Source organism: Macrosteles quadrilineatus, unplaced genomic scaffold (genome assembly GCF_028750875.1).
Source record: "Macrosteles quadrilineatus isolate MER2022 unplaced genomic scaffold, UCM_ALF_1.0 Scaffold_1__1_contigs__length_201487025, whole genome shotgun sequence".
In the NCBI taxonomy this organism is placed as follows: domain Eukaryota; kingdom Metazoa; phylum Arthropoda; class Insecta; order Hemiptera; family Cicadellidae; genus Macrosteles; species Macrosteles quadrilineatus.
The window spans coordinates 159,190,828-159,209,180 of record NW_026542594.1 but is presented as its reverse complement, the minus strand read 5'-3'; the positions used below and the strand labels follow the sequence as shown (position 1 = coordinate 159,209,180).

The 18,353-nt window shown below is 32.6% G+C and overlaps 1 protein-coding gene across 1 annotated transcript in view; it reads left to right on the top strand.

The window, feature by feature from the left end:
* LOC128988386 (hemicentin-2-like) overlaps nt 1-10,113 on the top strand; it is a 232,563-nt gene extending 222,450 nt beyond the window's left edge. The window contains exons 11-14 of the mRNA XM_054409636.1: nt 1,221-1,529; nt 5,118-5,408; nt 7,835-8,028; nt 8,785-10,113. Coding sequence (XP_054265611.1) covers nt 1,221-1,529; nt 5,118-5,408; nt 7,835-8,028; nt 8,785-8,997 — 1,007 coding nt within the window. The 3' untranslated portion in view covers nt 8,998-10,113. The remainder of the gene's footprint in view (nt 1-1,220; nt 1,530-5,117; nt 5,409-7,834; nt 8,029-8,784) is intronic.
* The last annotated feature ends 8,240 nt before the right edge of the window (nt 10,114-18,353 follow it).

Here is an 18,353-nt window from a genome sequence, read left to right as displayed (position 1 = left end):
AATAACAATATTTTGTTTCGTTTTTCTTTTTCTTCGTTCAACTAGATTTTATATTGATGTCAACGTATAGTTTTAAATTATAGGTTGTCAGTTGCATTGTTTTAAAATTGTTTTAAGTTAAATTAAAACACAAATCTGTATGTGAAATAGTTGTATCTAAACACCTAAATTTGCAAGTATAAGCTATGATGTACGAGATTCAAGATTCTTCACTTTGAAAAAAAAAATTGATTTTGTTACCTACCATTTTAATTAGTTTACAGTCTGTACTCAAACAAAACTTCTGGGAAAAAATATTGGATTTTGACATTAGGATTTAATTAATATTTTTCATAGTAAGGATATTTTAAACATTTTCTATCTCGTCGGATCATCATTGCATTTTTATATAGTTAGTTAAACACTAATTGGACTCTCAATTGTAACTGCTACATATAATGGCTCTTAACGAATCAAATTCTAAAGTACATATTCACCAATATAACATAGCTTTAATTAATTACACACAATACAATTACGATTCAAAAAATATTTTATTAAAATAACCGGCTTGATATTAATAAAGCTAACACCTTTTATAACGTGTTTTAGTTCTATTTGACTTACCTATTATATTTTATTAATCTAGTACGGCAAATTAGGGAATATCTGTTAAAATAATTAAATTTGTATAGATACCGTGGTGGATAATAATATATCTTTCTGTCACTTAACCTGTTAAGCCTTTCTCATTTCAGTGTTTTGTATTAGGCGTTGTTAAAAGTTTCATTAAATTGATTTGGTTTATTAAATTTGTCTTATGCATTATAACGGAGGTTTTATGCATCTCGTAAAATTGTATATTATTGTTAAGATTTTAAGTATCAAATAATATGACTTCTTCATAACTTTTAGACAATATCGGAATATTTATCAATATTTATCAACCTACAGGGGTCTGCTTGGTAAAAAGAAAAGATAACTTTTAATTCCAATCCATATTCGTATGTTTATTTTTACAGGACCTACAAGTCCACCTACAAGTCCAAACCTGCTTGTAGGGCCTGCTTGTTGAAAAAACGAAATTTACTTCTTACCTCTATCTGGATGTTTATTTATATCATTCAAAGTACGGAATTTTACCAAATACCTAATAATGAAGTTATCTCAGATGTTTGAAATACAAACTGAGTATCTGGTTTATACAGTTGTAAAGATATATTGTGCTATTCTATGTTTAGGTCGGCCTGACCAAGTGCATAACTGCACGATAGCCAACACGTCGATGACGTCGTTCTCGGTCCGCTGCAGCGAAGGATTCAATGGCGGGCTTCCTCAGTCGTTCACCGTGGAGGTCCGCGAGACAGAGAGTCAGGCACTCAAGGTGAACACAACGTCTCCGGTGCCGAGGTTCAGCGTGGGCGGCCTCACCCCTGGCATGCAGTACCAGGCGTGCATCTTCTCAGTCAACGTGAAGGGCCGCAGCGAACCCGTCGTTGTTCAAACGGCCACGCTTAGGCTACCAGAGAAACAACTCACTAACGAACACAGTTAGTATCCGTACTGTAGCCTAACTAGCTCGTTGCAAATTTCCTGCAGTAAGATAATTCTGAACTTCTTGGTAGAGTAGGGGTGGGTCAAAATTTCTAACATGAGCTCTAGAGTTCTAAGTGTGATGGAGAGAATATTCCATAACTTTTGAGAGGGCGCCACCTTGTTATAAGTTGCTTGGTGTATCAGTGGTAACAAGGAACCAATGGTAAGCAAGTATGATGGATGTTTGTTAATCTAGGACCAGGTTCCACAATGAAAACAATAGTTTATCCTTCAATCCTATAATGTTGTCCAAATTTCAATACCTACATCAATAACATTTCACACATTCTGAAGGATTACAAACACAAATAAGAAACCATGACTTAATCTAATAATAGTTCAGCTGAAAACACAAATAATATTCATATAAATATCAAGGTAGGCTAGTTCAGCGATTTCGCTTCGGAAAATTCTTACACACAATCTAGTTCAGCGTTAACGCTTCAAAATATTCTCACAGAAAATCAACCGTAAATATCTATACTTAATTAATTATCCCAAACAGAGCCTAAACTCAAGTAGGTAGCATAGTCAATATACTGAACTGTAAGATGATTTGAATAAAATTTGTTTTGTAGAAAGCACTTTCAATATTTTCTTGTATTTTTTTTTTTTTTTTTTTTTTTACTTATTTATTTATTTATTTTTTTTTGTTTGTTTAAGAAGGGCCCTTATTTCTTTTCAAAATTGGAAAGATTACTTTACACAAATATACCTACTAGCTACAAGTTATCAAATACTATATACATACAGACAAATAATCATCAGGTTACGATTAACTATTTCTAAGTTAACCCTATCCTCAAATTGTGATTTTAACAGTATCCCACTAGGCTAGAGTAGCTTTGATCCAGGTCTTGCGGTAATGAATAGTGAAAGTTCTTTAAAAAGTCCAACCAACTTCTAAGATCCTTAAAGCTACACTCATCTGTCAGTTATACGGATGTGGAGGTCCCTCGTCAAACAATTCCGCAGTCCCGGTTAGGGTAGGTTAAGTCGAGTAGGTAAACCTCTTCAGCAGGGTCAAGATCGGTACAGTCATCAGCAGGGTGAGGCTCTGGGTCCAGACTAGCATCCTCCAAACCAGAAACCCTGCATATTCAAAAGTGTAATAATACTTGTTCCAAAACATTGATAAACAAACACAACTTTTAAAAATCACAATATTACACAAATATTCCTCAGTCAGTATCAGTATCTCCAAACCAATCTTTTAAATTATGAAATCTCTAACATTCAGAGCATATTTTTAACTATTTGGTTGTTTACCGCAAACGACAATTAAATCACATGGTATTTTTAATACATTACTAGACAGCAAAAGAGTTCAGAATAAAATTGTAACTTGAACTTTGAATGAGAGTGGTAACTGGAAATTGCTTTACAAATAGTCTGTGAAATATTATAAAGGAATCTAGAGTAGTTCAGATGTATCAAATATTATTATAAAACTTGAAAAATTGTCTCAGCCTAAATTCTTACATAACAAAATTATTTTCAGTACTGGCAAAATACATTTTGACTTAAAGTGATTATTGTTTTTACCAAAGCAACAATCTAACCTAAATTTTATTTCTCTCTTTGGCAAACATAAATGACTTTTAAACCCTTTTGACATAAAATTACATACTTACAATTTCCACAGATTGAATATGAATGGGCTAGGCCTACATGAAACTTTACAAAATTACATCACATTTAAAAATTGAACACAAATAAATAAACTAAGAATTTACACTTGACATTGAAATCATCATAATGATTTCAATAGTTTCAAATCATAATTTGAAACTAGCCTAGCCTACATTAGTTTTTAAAGCATTTTCTAACCTCGTAAAATGTTTCAGCAAGGAAATTAATTCAATTTAGCACATGTTCGTATTGACAGGTTTTGACAAAGTTGTTCCCTAGTTACAGTAGTTTCACAAGTTGGAATAATGGTTAAGACTTCATAGATATTTTACCAAAGCTTTTCAAGGTTGAAACAATAAATTTTTACAAACATTCTACTATGATACAATACATTATAAAATCGAAATAACTGTTTTTAAAGATGAAAACCATTAAATCATTCCTGAACAAACACAACAGGTTTTACTTTCATGAACTAAGATTCCATTTTCAAAACTAGAGAGAAAATATTGTTTTTCTGAGTTTTAGGTTACGTTCTGAATTTTGCCTAGGTTTAAGTTAAAAGTTTCCTTCAACAAAAATAAAAATCCATCATACTGCTTACCATGCTTCCATATAATCCGTAGACATACGTAGAAAGAATGGGTCTTGTAGTCGAGTCAGCGATGTCACTCCTCAAGTAGTTCTGGCTGTTCTGAGGCAGAGTTATCGTGGAAAAATACTGGCGTAACGTTCGACAAACTTCGACAGGATAGTCAGACGGAATGCAAGGCTCAGCTGATAACAATAGGTTGGAGCGCGCATCCAACAATAGAGAGAGATATAGTTGTCCGGTGGCCAGCCGTACAACACTCAGAGCCTTTAAAATATTCTATCTGTCTGTCTAAATGTTACAGTACAGCATGATAAAAATGATAAAGTAGGCTATCGTAATTTAAAATACAATTTAACTTTTTTATTAGGTCTTCAAAATATTGCTTTTATCAGAATTAGTGCTTATATGCATTTATGCATGTATATGGAGGTTTTTACCACAATTATTTCATTTTCTCTGTTAACTCCATAGGCCTAAGCCCAATATTACGATTTTAAAATTATTTGTATTTTTCTGGGCATAAAACCTGTCTAGAACACTTGTTTGACTCTAAAATAAGTTTATTTAATAAACCAACAAACCTTACTCATATATGGTATCTATATGGTAACTAAGTATATGGTATATGGTAATATAATGGCTGATATAATGGTCGAGTATATGGTGGTAATTATATGGTAACTATCAAAATAAGAAGGTTACAATACCTTCAGACTGTGGTCCTTGAACATCCAACAGGATTTCGCTTCGGTATATTGTTATACCATCATCAGATCCTTTTTACATAACTTGAGGTTTTTCAACTCATGATGTCACGTAACAGTTTTAAAAATCACAGTCACAAAACATTTAATGACGAATATGTCACATAATTAACGGTAAGTTATGCCTAGGTTTTAAAAACGAGAGACAAAAAAGAAGCAACGCATGCATTTCAAGTGTCTAGTCTCGACAGCATATATGGTAACTATTGTTTAACAAAAATAATTTCAATTAGACATAGAGTTTAAGCCGTATCTGACTTACGTCACTTTTGTTTCTTGAGACAATATATGGTCGCATCTACTTTAAGACCTCACAGAGAAAAAGCTGATTTTCTTTTGAGCAGCACAAAAGAGATTTTGAACAATCTTAATGAGTGTTCATATCTTTAACTACCTTGGGATAAAGATTGGTTGTGTTTGGTTAGTATTATCTGAAGCTACAATGGACGTAAGTAGACCTACACTTTTCTTTAAACTGCTGTCATGAAAAATTTATATTTTGTAGTTAGGACCATATATTTCATAACCTAAGATATTTTTGTCCACCACAGGTCGCCCTCGGAGCGGGTTCCGCTTCACTCCGGTCATGAGCGTGGTGACCGGCGTGGTGTCCGCGCTGTTTATAGTGGCCTGCGTGGTGGCGGTGGTGCTGAGGCTGCAGTGCTCCAGGAACGAGGGTCGTAGGAAACGCCACAAGCTGGACCAGCGGACCCGCAGTGCCTCTGGCAGTCTGTGTGGCGCTGCGGACAAGCCTGGCAGTCCCAGCAAACTGGACGCGGGCCAGGACAGCGGCGGCGACAGTGACGAGAAAAACCCTGACGTTATCCCACAGCCTGTCGGAGGTAAATAGAGCTTTTAACAAATTGCAGATAAAATATTGTGATTTCAAATGTTCTCTACTAGATATTTAAAACATATATGATAAATTTTGTAATTTTTTCCCGGAAACTAAGGGGGTTTAGACATAATTATTTTAGTAATTGTTTAAAATGGTAAACTTATAATCTCAAAGAATTTACAAACAAATTATTTGATTTGTAAATTTTTTCGACTTTGTATTTGTTATGTTACCTTATGAGCTATTTTTAGCTGATTAATCATGTGCTCAAACCTTTTCTACCTCTACAGCTCAAACATTTGTCAGTAAGGGCTATATACCTTTTGATACCTCGTGGCTTTGGTAGTCATCATTAGATCAAAATACAAACACGTCTTCATTCTTCGGAGTTATAGAGTTCGATGCATCATATATGTTAGAGCACAGATTTATACGTTTAAGTTATAAGCTATTTTTCAGATTCAGTATTATTTAAGAAGCATAACTGTATCCTTGTTTTTGTTTTATATACATCAATGTTCTAGGTGCTAGTTGCTTTGACTGAACAAAAAACGTGTTAAATTTACATTGAAAAGTTTTGCTTGAATACTGTTTTTAATTATAAGAAACATTTATAGTCTTTATTATTTATGCAATGTGTTGTACAACCAATAATTTACATACTGCACTTCCAGTGTCTCCGCATTATAAATAATTTGCAATAAATCTTTGTATTCAAAACAGAACCGTATGAGAGTATAGCATATGGCAATTCTAGGACTTCAATATTTGGACGTGATGATTTCACTGTCTGATACCTATTACTGAACAATATCGATCGATATATCGATTATTTCATTCTATATGTCAAGTTTGGTTAGTTAGGTTAAAACCTTACCTAACTAACCGAAAAAAATAATCGATATATCGATATTTTTCATTCGTATGAGTGTAGGACGTAAACTAAAGTGCAGCGGAACAATGTTATGGCGTTGATGACTGAATATCCAAAAGCAATGGCTAAAAACCGTAAAGAGTAGAAAAATTAAGTTTCTAAAGAAACATACTTTCTTTCAAAAGGAACTGTTTGTGGAAGAGACAGCCGTCTAAAGAGATGACGTTGGCACTTTAGAATTCTAAAGCTCGGAGTTTTGTTGAATAACCCAACACTTAAGCACATCTGTCAAGCTGAAACTGCGCGCTTCGTGTTCCTCCATATTAGTGAAGTTGTGGTCAACTGTATAGAACAACCCTCCTCCCCACAGGCAATTATTATTTTTTTACAATATTATAACCCTTATAAGATATACGGTACGCATTAAAAATCCACCCAGGCCCAAATGTCACTTACAGAAATTGTAAGTTATAAAACTGTTTAATTACTTTGGAAAAGATGCATACATCGAACGATTTTTAACCACCATAGTAAGGCCTACCTTAGGCCTGCCATACACTTTCCGTTTTAAGCATTATGCGAATGCGATAATGCTTAAAATTTATAGGGGGAGGGGGAAGCAGCACTGTCTTGGACTCGCATTCGCATCCTTTCTTCATTGTGAGTCAACTACTGGTGAAAGCATAATCGGAGCTGTGTTGTTTGTTGTTTCGTTAATATAGTTTTTGGATTTTGGTGCTGTAGTGTTGTTTAGTGATTTCGTTAGTACTCCACATTAATCATGTCTACCTGGTCAAGAGACTTCACACTGGAATTCATTGAGAAATACCGAGGTCACGAATGCATCTGGAAAATTAAAAGTAAAGAGTACCATAACAGGGAAATGAGGGAAGCAGCCTATCAACAATTATTGGATTTTGTGAAGAAGGCGGACCCAAAAGCCACAAAGGACACTGTGGTTAAAAAAATAAATAATTTAAGAAGTGCGTTTTAGAAAAGAGTTGATAATTGAAAAACTCCAAACTGTGCAGTTCCGGACTGAGCGTGTGTGGGGAGGTCACGACTCCGGTCAAACTGTGCAGTTCCGGCCTCAAGGCCAGGCCTTGAGGCCCGGACGGAACGTGTATGGCAGGCCTAACGGGAGATAACGTGTAAAAATAATAACATTTGTTTTCCCTCATTATATATCTATGTATTAAAATGATAACAGCTTATAAAAAGGACCCTTTGGATTGTATTGATTATTAGATTGTATACGTCCTTTTCAATGTATATTAATTTTATTGATAAATGAATAAAGGTGTTGTAGTGATCATGTTATATGATCGAATAACCATTATTTGCTACAGCCGGAAGTATGTCGTGGTAAAGGACAAATGAATAATCAGAAGGAAATTAAGAAATTTCTAGGCTACCTTAGAAATGTAAAAAATACATATGGGAAATATATGGTTGGCGAACGTTTTAAGGATTGCTTCGCTTAAGTATCATTTATTACAATAATACAACATAATAGTCTGATACATATGTTTACATAAAAAATTTTAACTGCGCAGGTATAGATAGCGACGAAGCTCAGTTAGATTTTCTAAGAAAGCGGCAGCACATATCTACAATAGAAACGAGGAACTCGCCGAGTAGATCCCTTCTGCAGCACGGGCCTGGGGGTGCCTACCCTGGCTACTGCACGCTGAGGAATGGCGGCCTGCCGCTACATGACCTCAGCAACCTGCCTACTAAACATGTACAGGTAATACACATTCAGGGCTGTATGATGTCACGATATATGCAACGTAAAAATAATGCCAATACATTTTTCATGTAAAGGTAGTATCAGTGGAGTTTAAGGTTTTTTAGGCTACCTAAACTAAAGTGATTGTTGAGTGGTGAACACTTTTTTGCTGCGGATGTTTACAGTGACTAAGTATGATCAGCTTCAATTGAATATTCACTACGTATTCATAAATCGAGTATTTAAATCATTAATATCGTCTCTTTATAGTATTACCAAACGGCTTTTTCATAACAAGTAAATTACTTTCTATGTTTCCTGCTTAAGCCTTCATCAGCAACAATGCAGAAACAAAAATTGGGTTATTATTCGTATCATATGACTTTGTACAACTGAAAAATACATGATTTATAAGGAAGTAATAAAGAAAATCAATTTATTTATAAAAATAAAGAAAGAAAAATGTGTGTATACTATACCAAACTTAGACCTGATGGTGTTTTATATTTAAGTATCAATTGATTAGTTTGCTCAAGCTGTCTGAATTTTATGTATGATGCGTCTTTGGTTAATTTTCTTATTCGTTTAGTGAATAAAACTGTTGAAAATTTTTAGAATGCTCTCTTGCATGAATAGCAAGAGGTTTTTGTATATCAGGATGGTATCATATCTGCCATTCGTACGAACTATACGAGTATTTGTGGTTTTCATTAATCAATAATAATATTAAAGCAATAATAGACATTTTGGATATTAAACCGTTGTGTATTCCAGGGAAGTGTGGACTCGCTGTACGCGGGAGCGGGGACATTACCTCGACCGCACTGGGGTGGTGGTCCAGGGTATAGACATCCTGCGGTGATAGGTTACCACCATGGCGGGCCTCCGCCCCCGCCATCGTTACGACCCCCACCACACGAGGAGGAGGGCTCCACCTCCGCGCCTGAGTCGCCCCTTATGGTCACCAAGCGCGAAAGTACCGTCTGACTAATGACAAAGTTGTAAGCCTTGCGCTACAACAGTCGCTATCGCTCACCATCTCCGACTTACAGGGTGTCACATATTAGTCAGATTCTATAAATATGTAATTATTGACCTGTTTATTGATCTACAGAATTGTAATTTATTACATTCAAAGTTTAAGAGTTTTGTATTATATCGAAAGTTTATTACTCTACATTTTATACCTGTAATAAATATTCGTAAGTTGATCATTATCCTGTGTTAAGCTGTGAAGGAGGTTTGTAATACTGTATATACCTTGATGTGCCAAATACTCTATCAGGTATATTTTTCATAACCTGATGTACACTCGTCACTATATCGTAGCCATACTAGATAAAAAGCTTCATTTCCGTTTTGTATGCCATATTATTTCAATTCTATCCCAAGTCTGCCCCAAATACAAGTATCATCATAAAAAAAGAAATAAATACATAATAACCATTGTATTTATAAAAATATAATAAGGGTAAATGGTAGAGATAAAAATAACCTAAAAGTAATAACAATTACTGTATATAACATTATTCAACTACATTGATTTAAATTAGGCCTACATAGTGATATAGTGATCTAAATAATTGTGAATGATTTGTTTTCCTCTAGTTATCCTGGAATAGTTTGAATAAAACATAACTCGCGTTAACATAAAATACCACGATATAAATTACCAAGAAATTATCAAAGAGTTGTTAACCAATTCACAGCTTTACATAGGACTTAGTGATAATGTAAATAATATACTATGTTATTTTATACATTTTGTTTTTATACATTCAAGTGTCCTTTTATTAATATACATTATTGGTATAATCCTTTGTTGCCACCATGATGACGTTTTATAGTGTTGTAAATATACCTAATGTTTAATTGTATGTTCGAAAAATCTCAGTGTAAATTTTATCAGAGTGAATATATTTTCTTGTGGTTGAATGTGAGAACTGGAACTTTTGAAAACTGAATGAAATAAAGACGAGGTTTTTAATTTAGAACTTACTTTACTGATATGTAAGCTACCGACTGATTTATTTCATGTAACCGATGTACAACAATTTATTTTAATTATACTTTGCCTCTATAAAGCGATTAAAAGTAAACACAAATCAATATCTGCCTTATCATTTTGTGCAAATCCTACCCAAATCAACTTTAGCAAAAAAGAATTATCGAAATAAAATTGTAGTTATTTGGTTTTATAGAAAATACAAGATATTTAGCATGATGTTTTTATTTGACGTATAATTTAAATACGACACAAAGTAAATGAGATAGAAGATTCTTTGGCAAACTCTGTTGTATAAAGACTCTTGAAGGAACTCGAGTTATTGGAAAATACGAGCAAAGCTATTGCTTGGCTACCTGAACTATGTTCTTTCAAAATTAATAAAGATGAGTTTCATATCTCGACGAATTGGTTTATGTTTATAAATATTAATAAAATTCAAGTTTATGTATCTTGGTTGCTATAATTAAATTTTAAAATACTGTACCTAAAGAATAACTTTAATACCGACACAAACTTAGGGAATATGCATACTGTGACATTTTACTAGTGAACTAAATTCAATTTGTCAATCTGCTCCTTATTTGTTTTATTTTAAAGTATCGCAGAGCTGTCATTAGCCCCTCCCTTCTATATTGTTTTTATACACCAAGCAATACAAAGGTTTAAAGAAATGTAGAGGTTAAAACATTACCAAAGAGTTGATCATTATATTAAAACACCGGAGAAATCCTTTGATGTACTATTAAACATTAAATAAATAGAAGATAAGACAATTGAATATTAGTTAATTTAACAGATAGTTTGAATTTGACATAACAGTTAGCCTACCTATTGACTAGGAATGATTTGTTCTAATGAATGTCAGCGGATAAGAAAGGGGTCGGGAAGTTTGGCAACTAGTCAAACTCTTGTCGAAACTTTGGTCCATGTTTAATCATAATCCTCTTGACATCAATCAATGTAAAGACTTGGCAAGCCATTGTCGTCTCTGCTTGAAATCTGAATGCACGTTGTCCACTCAGTATAAAAGAAATATTACAACTTCAATTAAATAAATTCTAGTCCAACATATAAATGCAGACAGTAAAATTTTAAGTCCCACGACATTGAAGAGTGGATAGGTGTACCTTTTCCGAGTCTACTGAACCCTTGCTTAAACCTTTTTAATTTTCTTCCCTCAGATATGACTAATTTCACATGAATTCCTCATGTCTGGTTTTCTTTCGCATTATCATACAATTGAGGTTATACAGTAAAATCTAGTAAACGTTATAACAATACTATTACTCCTATTACTGTTATTTTAAGCCTGTGTGAATCGTTAATCAGTTTCTGTGATAGTAAAGTAAATTCAACGTAACACACATGTTATATATCTTACCAAAGCTAACGAACGTATTGATACGATTGAAATAACATTTTAAGAAAATACAAGCTGATATAACTATATTTTGTAACGGAAAGAGGGCGCGAAAGAGAATAATGATGTTCTTCAGATCTGCGTCATGGAATAGTTAAACATATATGATTCATTTTAGAAACAAAACTTAATCTTATAACTTAGTGTAGTAAATATCATATCTTTAAAGCCAGATAAGCGGAATATGCAACCAAGTTCATGGCGCTGATGCGTGTTTAAAAATACTTAAACTTTATGATTCAATTTGAAAACATTCATAAAAATATGACTTCAGTGCTAGGGGGATGTGTTGAACATATGGCATTTAAACTTAAGGTTTGAGATTTGTTTATTCCACAAGCTTCTGGAATGGATGGTTAAAAATAAGATGATGAATAATTGCACAAAATAAACCTTTAATTCATCCAGCAATAATACAAAAGATTTACTACATTGCATCATTAATATCTTCTGTAAAATATGTAGACCTTTGTAAATAATGAAAACTTGTCATAGAAAATAGCTTACAGTGTGTAAGCTTGAAACTGATTTATAACATCTGTAGAGGAATGTTGTCTTTAAATTAAAATTCATACTCTTGATATAATGTTTAAAAATAATTTTGCGAAAATCTGAAAAAAATATTTTTGATCCTAGATTGCAATTGGCCTATTTATAATCATGGAAAAATTTATAAAATAATATTTTGGTCTACATAGAAGGTCATACTTGCAATGTTTACTACAGAACTGTAAATCAAAATCCTAACTTCAATATTGCAGCTTGAAACGCAAAATAAATCATAGCTGCTACAACTCAAAGGCAAAAATTATTATTTTACTTCTTATCTTGTAATAAATTGTATGTTTAGAAATAACCTACGCCGATTAATAAATCATAATTGTTCATATAATATCCCTAAGCTCCTTAAACTGGAGATGAGTTGTTAAATGTCTCATTTTACACTTGATTCCATCTTAAGTTCCTCCTTGCTTCACTTATAAAATGTGATGATTAATTGATTTAATCATTAAGACTGAATTTCCTTTATGATAGGTCTAACCTGAAATGTACTAAAAACTATCGCATACCTTCAATCTTTTTTCACATTAAAGAAAGAAAATTTGAATACTGGTTTCTTCTTTGATTTCGATTCCCAATCGGTTATTTGCCAGGTTGAAGTTCTCATACAAAATCTTTCATTTTCAACTGACATTTCATTTCTCGCCAACTCAGTGAATGTAATTTTTCCGTCCAAAGGTGTAGCTTTCAGCGAGTTCGTTACAAAAAAATCCCCATATTCTATTGTAACACGAACATAGTAATCATGGTCGAGCTTGCCAATTGGCGTTGACAGAAAGTATATTTTTTCCAAATCTATGTTTGGTTTATGATCAACAACCCATAGAACCCAAAATAAACTGTCAAACAACCATATCGGCACTGGAGTGTACCAATATTTTAATTGGCAATCTTCAACAAATCTTTCGGTAATGATATCAATGTGCCTATGATGTTCCTTGTAATGATCCAATACCTTCACAACTGGCATTTGAACATGACAACCATACATTTTACAAACAATTGGTCTATATCCACAGAACTGTTCATGATCATTACCCGATTTCACAATTTCGTCACATCCATCTTGACTGTAGATACACCGGCGAGGCAGAGCTTCCAGTATATTTTTCATACAAATTGAATTTTCTTGTGTGAACGGCCCTTCACATGTTGGACATTTACTTATCTTGGTGTTACATGACAAACATACAATATGACCTCTAGAGCACTGTTTAAAAGGAACTTTTGTAGTTTCCAAACACACCGGACACTCGACACATTTCTCAACGATGGTTAAAGGGGATTCGGAACTTTCACTCGTATCACGTGCACCCGCCATTTCTAGAATTTAAACACAAAGCCGAACATACTACCATACTCCTTTTGTCTATGATACTACACGTGGTAATGGAGCACTTGACGAGGTGGACTCGTCTATCACCAGTGATAACCTATCTCATATTGTACCTCTATCTTAAGTACTCATATTGAAATGACAGATTACACCTTTACATTATAATTTGGAAAATAAATTGTATTCCATTGTATCATAAAATCGGATCCATCAAATAATGTTCATCAGTTTTATAGGTTATGTTGCATATGAGTGAATGATTTATTCTATGAGGGGGTTATTGTACGTATTAAGTGAATAATTTTCAAATAATTTATTCTGTGAGTACAAGTTTGCTTGGTTTAAATATTATAAAGTAAATAATAGGCGAATGTGTAAATTATAATCCGATGTGTACCGTAAACCGGCGAATAACCGTTCTGGGATACCAAGACTCTTGCCCCGGGGCGGTACCGTTGAGTAAGTCACCGGTTAATCTGCACCGGTGCACCGGTACATGTTTTCAGAACGCGCCCATTGACTGTTTACAATTAGCAAATGTTCTTCTTCTCACTTTTAATTTCTGTCAACAGCTGGAGTTTCATAACAATGTTTGTTTCCCATGTTAATCTTATGGAGAAATACGAATCTTTAAAGGGCCCCAAAGCCTCACTCTCAAATTATTTCCATAAAAAGAAAGTTTCCTGCAAAACTTCACGTTACGCTATTTCCAATGACACCGAAAACATGAAAATCGGTTCTGTAGTTTCGGAGGAGTAATTGTCACAAAAAACCTGCTTGCGTATTAAATAAGTACAAGCTGCTATACCCGTGCGTTGCAACGGGAAGAAAATGTGACCCAAAGAGTTATTAAAGTGGTGCCGATGTGTGTTTTAAAATACAACAACTCTATGATTTAGTATGAAAATATAAACTGATTTGAGTACACTTCCATATCTGTTGGCACAAACAAACGAATGAGTAATATTGATCATTCGATTGTTTAATTCGATATATCGTTTGGTTGGTTAGGTTAGGTTAACCTTAACAACATATATCGAAACAACGATATATCGAATAATCGTTAACAAAAGTGTAAACCTACTTACTTTCAAACCCCTACTTTTAATGTTAATAGATGCAAAAGAACATGACTACATACCTTAGTGTAGCAATAGCAACAATTGCTTCATATTGATGCTTCATGAATGACATGTTTTACCATAATTCTTAAATTTTAGTCAAGCCTCTTTATACGTAGCTTATAAAAAAAAAAAAAATACAAAATGAAACTTTGAGCAATACTTAAAAAAACGTATACAACCTTTCTTTAAAACCAAACATAACCCTCCTCAATCTACATAAAGCGCCAAAAACATCTTTTTCGAGTAAATGAACAAACACCAGTTCATTGTACTGATAAGCTGTTTCATTAACTAAATTAAATTCAATTATCTAAACTTTAGAAGCATGTCCTTTGGCGTAGCCCTTTGGAAATCAGCCTGTGGGGCAGAGCCCTTAAGAAATTCATCCATATCAATACTTTTCGGCAAATCTACATACTCTAAGCTTCATTTAGATGTGCCATATGCCTATATTTTTATTCGGTAAATGGCCTTAACAGTTTACATAAAATTTGATTGTATCACTTTAATAATATAAAGATTACTAAAGATTTTCACTAACCAGCTACAGCTGAATCGCAGTCAAATAATGGATGTACTTTTATCTTTCAACGATCAAAATAAACAACTATAGTTTTAAAAAAGCATTTTAGTATCTAAATTTTTATCAGTGTACAAATCAAAATCCGAATGAAATTAAAGCCAATTTGCAAAATTAAGTTTTTAATAACTTGTTAATTAAGGTTTAGTTTGGATTTTTGGTCTATGTTTGTTGTATGTAATGTTTATTAATTAAAAAAACTTCTTATCTTTTTAAAATAAAAACTCCAAAAATATTAATTATTCATAAAATAAATATGTACAAGTATTTGTCAAGTAAAATAATTGACAATACTTTATACGTGGCTATAAAGTATTTTGTACAATTATATAAATAATATGCATTAAATAGAAACACGAAGTAACAACATATTTAACACACGAGTTACATTTTTGTTTCGCTGTCCTCTTGGATATACATGAGAGATCACGGGCTCAAGCAGAAATAATTTATGCTTCCCTTCATTCTGTATTCAAATACACGGCCCAAAACAAAGTTCCTTCGTGGGCAGCTTTGTAGGCAAGGACATTCTTCAAGTTAAGTTATCTACATTGTTTCAAAGTAATAATATAGTCAACACTCTCAACTTGTGTAGTGTTATTGGGAACCAGGTTCAAAATGTACAACTGTTCGGTATTTATCGTTTATATTTTATTACGTTTATATAATAATCATTATTGTTTGCCATCAAAGAGTATTTCACATATAAAGTAGCAATTAACTCACATTTTGTTTTTAAAATATTCTACGAGAAAAGTAAAACCAAACTCAAAATCATTCAGAAAAATAATGCACGGCATATTTTAGCAAATTTACCAGTCTACTAAGGGTATAAACCCTATGAAAAGAAGTGGTCTAAACCCAATTTTCTTAAGGATTAGCTGAGAATTAAAACCATCTCTTCCGTACCAAAATATGAGACGCTAACCACTAGACTATCAACACGCCAGGGACACATGTTAAGAAAATACTCTAACATATTTTAATTTTTTTCCACTAGTTTCTTTTAAGTAGAACAAAGTTAAACAAATCTATTTGGATATCACATTTACCTTACTAAAAATACCAGTTGAATTTCTTAATCAGTCCAACTTTCTTTAACTAAAAATTTTTGATCACAAGCGCAATAATAAAGGCTTGTTGGATATGATAAAGATCAAAGCTTTCTCTAAAAAATGGATACGATTAAATAATAACTTATTTTAGTTGATATAATTAATTAAATGTCAAAATGTCTTTTAAAAGTCAAAAGGTTGTTGCCGGTGGTTAAAAATAGTTTAATTGCTTCCTTAATGCAAAGCTTATTTCAATATCTCGTTACATTATCAAGTAGACCGTGAAATAACTCTCCATGGAAGACTGAATCCAAACTTTTTTTATAATAACAATCCCAATATTGCATGTAATGTGGAAGTACTCACTATCGTTTTATACTTATAAGTCTTCAACAAGTTAGTTATTTGACAAATTGATTTCATCACTTTCATTGGCATTTATGTACAAAAAAATACATACATCATATGTATGTATAAAATATTAGTTTATACTCTATGAGAACATGTATGTAGTCAATATGTATTTGAAAAGAGAAAGCACAATGCATACTAAATTATACTGCTTGTACTTAAATTATTTGTATGGTTATATTGGAGTAATCAACGTTGCGGTAAGTAAATTGTATATATAAATGTAAAACTAAAACACATTTATATATTTTCATTATTAATGGAAATATGTATAATTTATTTAACAACAATTGAACAAGTGAAATAAAAAAAGTATTGTTATCTAGTCTCAGGGCTTGCGTCGTTTCTGTGTGAGTAACTAAGGACTTCCGGACAATTTAAATAGGTATGATATTTAGATATGATTCTAACCCGGGAAAAATTCCCTAAAATATTGGTAGGGAGTTCTGAAACACTCACTGAAGCATCATTAATATTTTCAAAAAAAACAAGATTTTGATTACGACCAATAAATACTTAAATATGAAAAATAAAATTTGAAGATCAAGTATTTACTATACTTAAAGCTAATAACGTAAGATTTAAATATATAATGCGAAAATTTCTTTTATCAGCGATACTTTGATTTTCCTAATTCATAAGAATATTTCCAATAATAACTAGGTTACCAATGAATAATTGTAATTATTTAAATATTTTTAGAGTTCTAAAAAGATTAATTTACCAATCAACTCAAACTCGCTCTGCATTATAGTTCGTAGAAAACATTCAATACGTAATTTTTAGGAACAATAGTTTAATTACAAGGAAGCTCCAAAAGTAAAACGTAGGAATTTTCCTATTCAATAAAGCAATAAGATTAGGGTCCCATTGTTTGTGCAATGTTTGACGGATCCGTCTGGTTCTAGATCATTTACTTCCTTGTTCCTTTCTTAAAGTGATTGATTTTATTACAAATTTAAAATAAGGAATTATAAAGCTATTCAATGGAAAATATATTGAATACAAGTTGTACGAAAGGATGTGAGACCAGTTTTCTTAAATTATACCAAACAGTATGTTTACAGCAGGTAGCTTTTTAAGAACTTCAAATATTTCCCTTGTTTATTTTTAAAAATATACAGCACTTAAAAGAGTAATATATGAGCAATATCTAAGTAGATATTTTAACAGTTGGCACAACCATTTGTTTTCTGAAAATATGATAGAGTTTTATTTCCATACCACAGAACATTTTTTCCAAGGAATTTTTTGACGGACGATTACATAAGATATTTGACTGGGTTACGGAGGGTTTAAAGTGCTTGATTTGAAAAAATCCCAGATGCCATTATTTGTCGTTTGGCTAATAATTAATGACAAATCTAACAAAGGATGGGTGGAAGATAATATAGAGCAGGGATTGGGGTTCTTAGAACCAATGTAAAAATTTTAATGGCCTCAAATTACACAAAATAGTAAAAAATAACAAGCTTGTCAGAATAATTAGAGTCTAAGGATGGATGCAGAATAATTTTAGGTTCTATTTATAAGTAATTTTCTGCCTAGAAATCTTAGAGGCTGCATGGAATAATATAAGGTTAACTCCAAAAAACAGGTGTGTATTTAAAATGCGCTGTTATATAACTTAAGCTATTGTGTTGTCCTATTATACATGCCGAACTATTACAGAGTCACATTATTAATAATACCAGCATAGATGATTAATTCTAGTAATGGACGTAAATTAATTGTGCTAGAAATGCAACTGTATTCATCAATAATTAATAGTAATTGTAATTCCGACGTAACAACAAGCTGAACCCTACATCCCCACAGCTGTTAAGTCGTTGTTGATATAGGTATTTT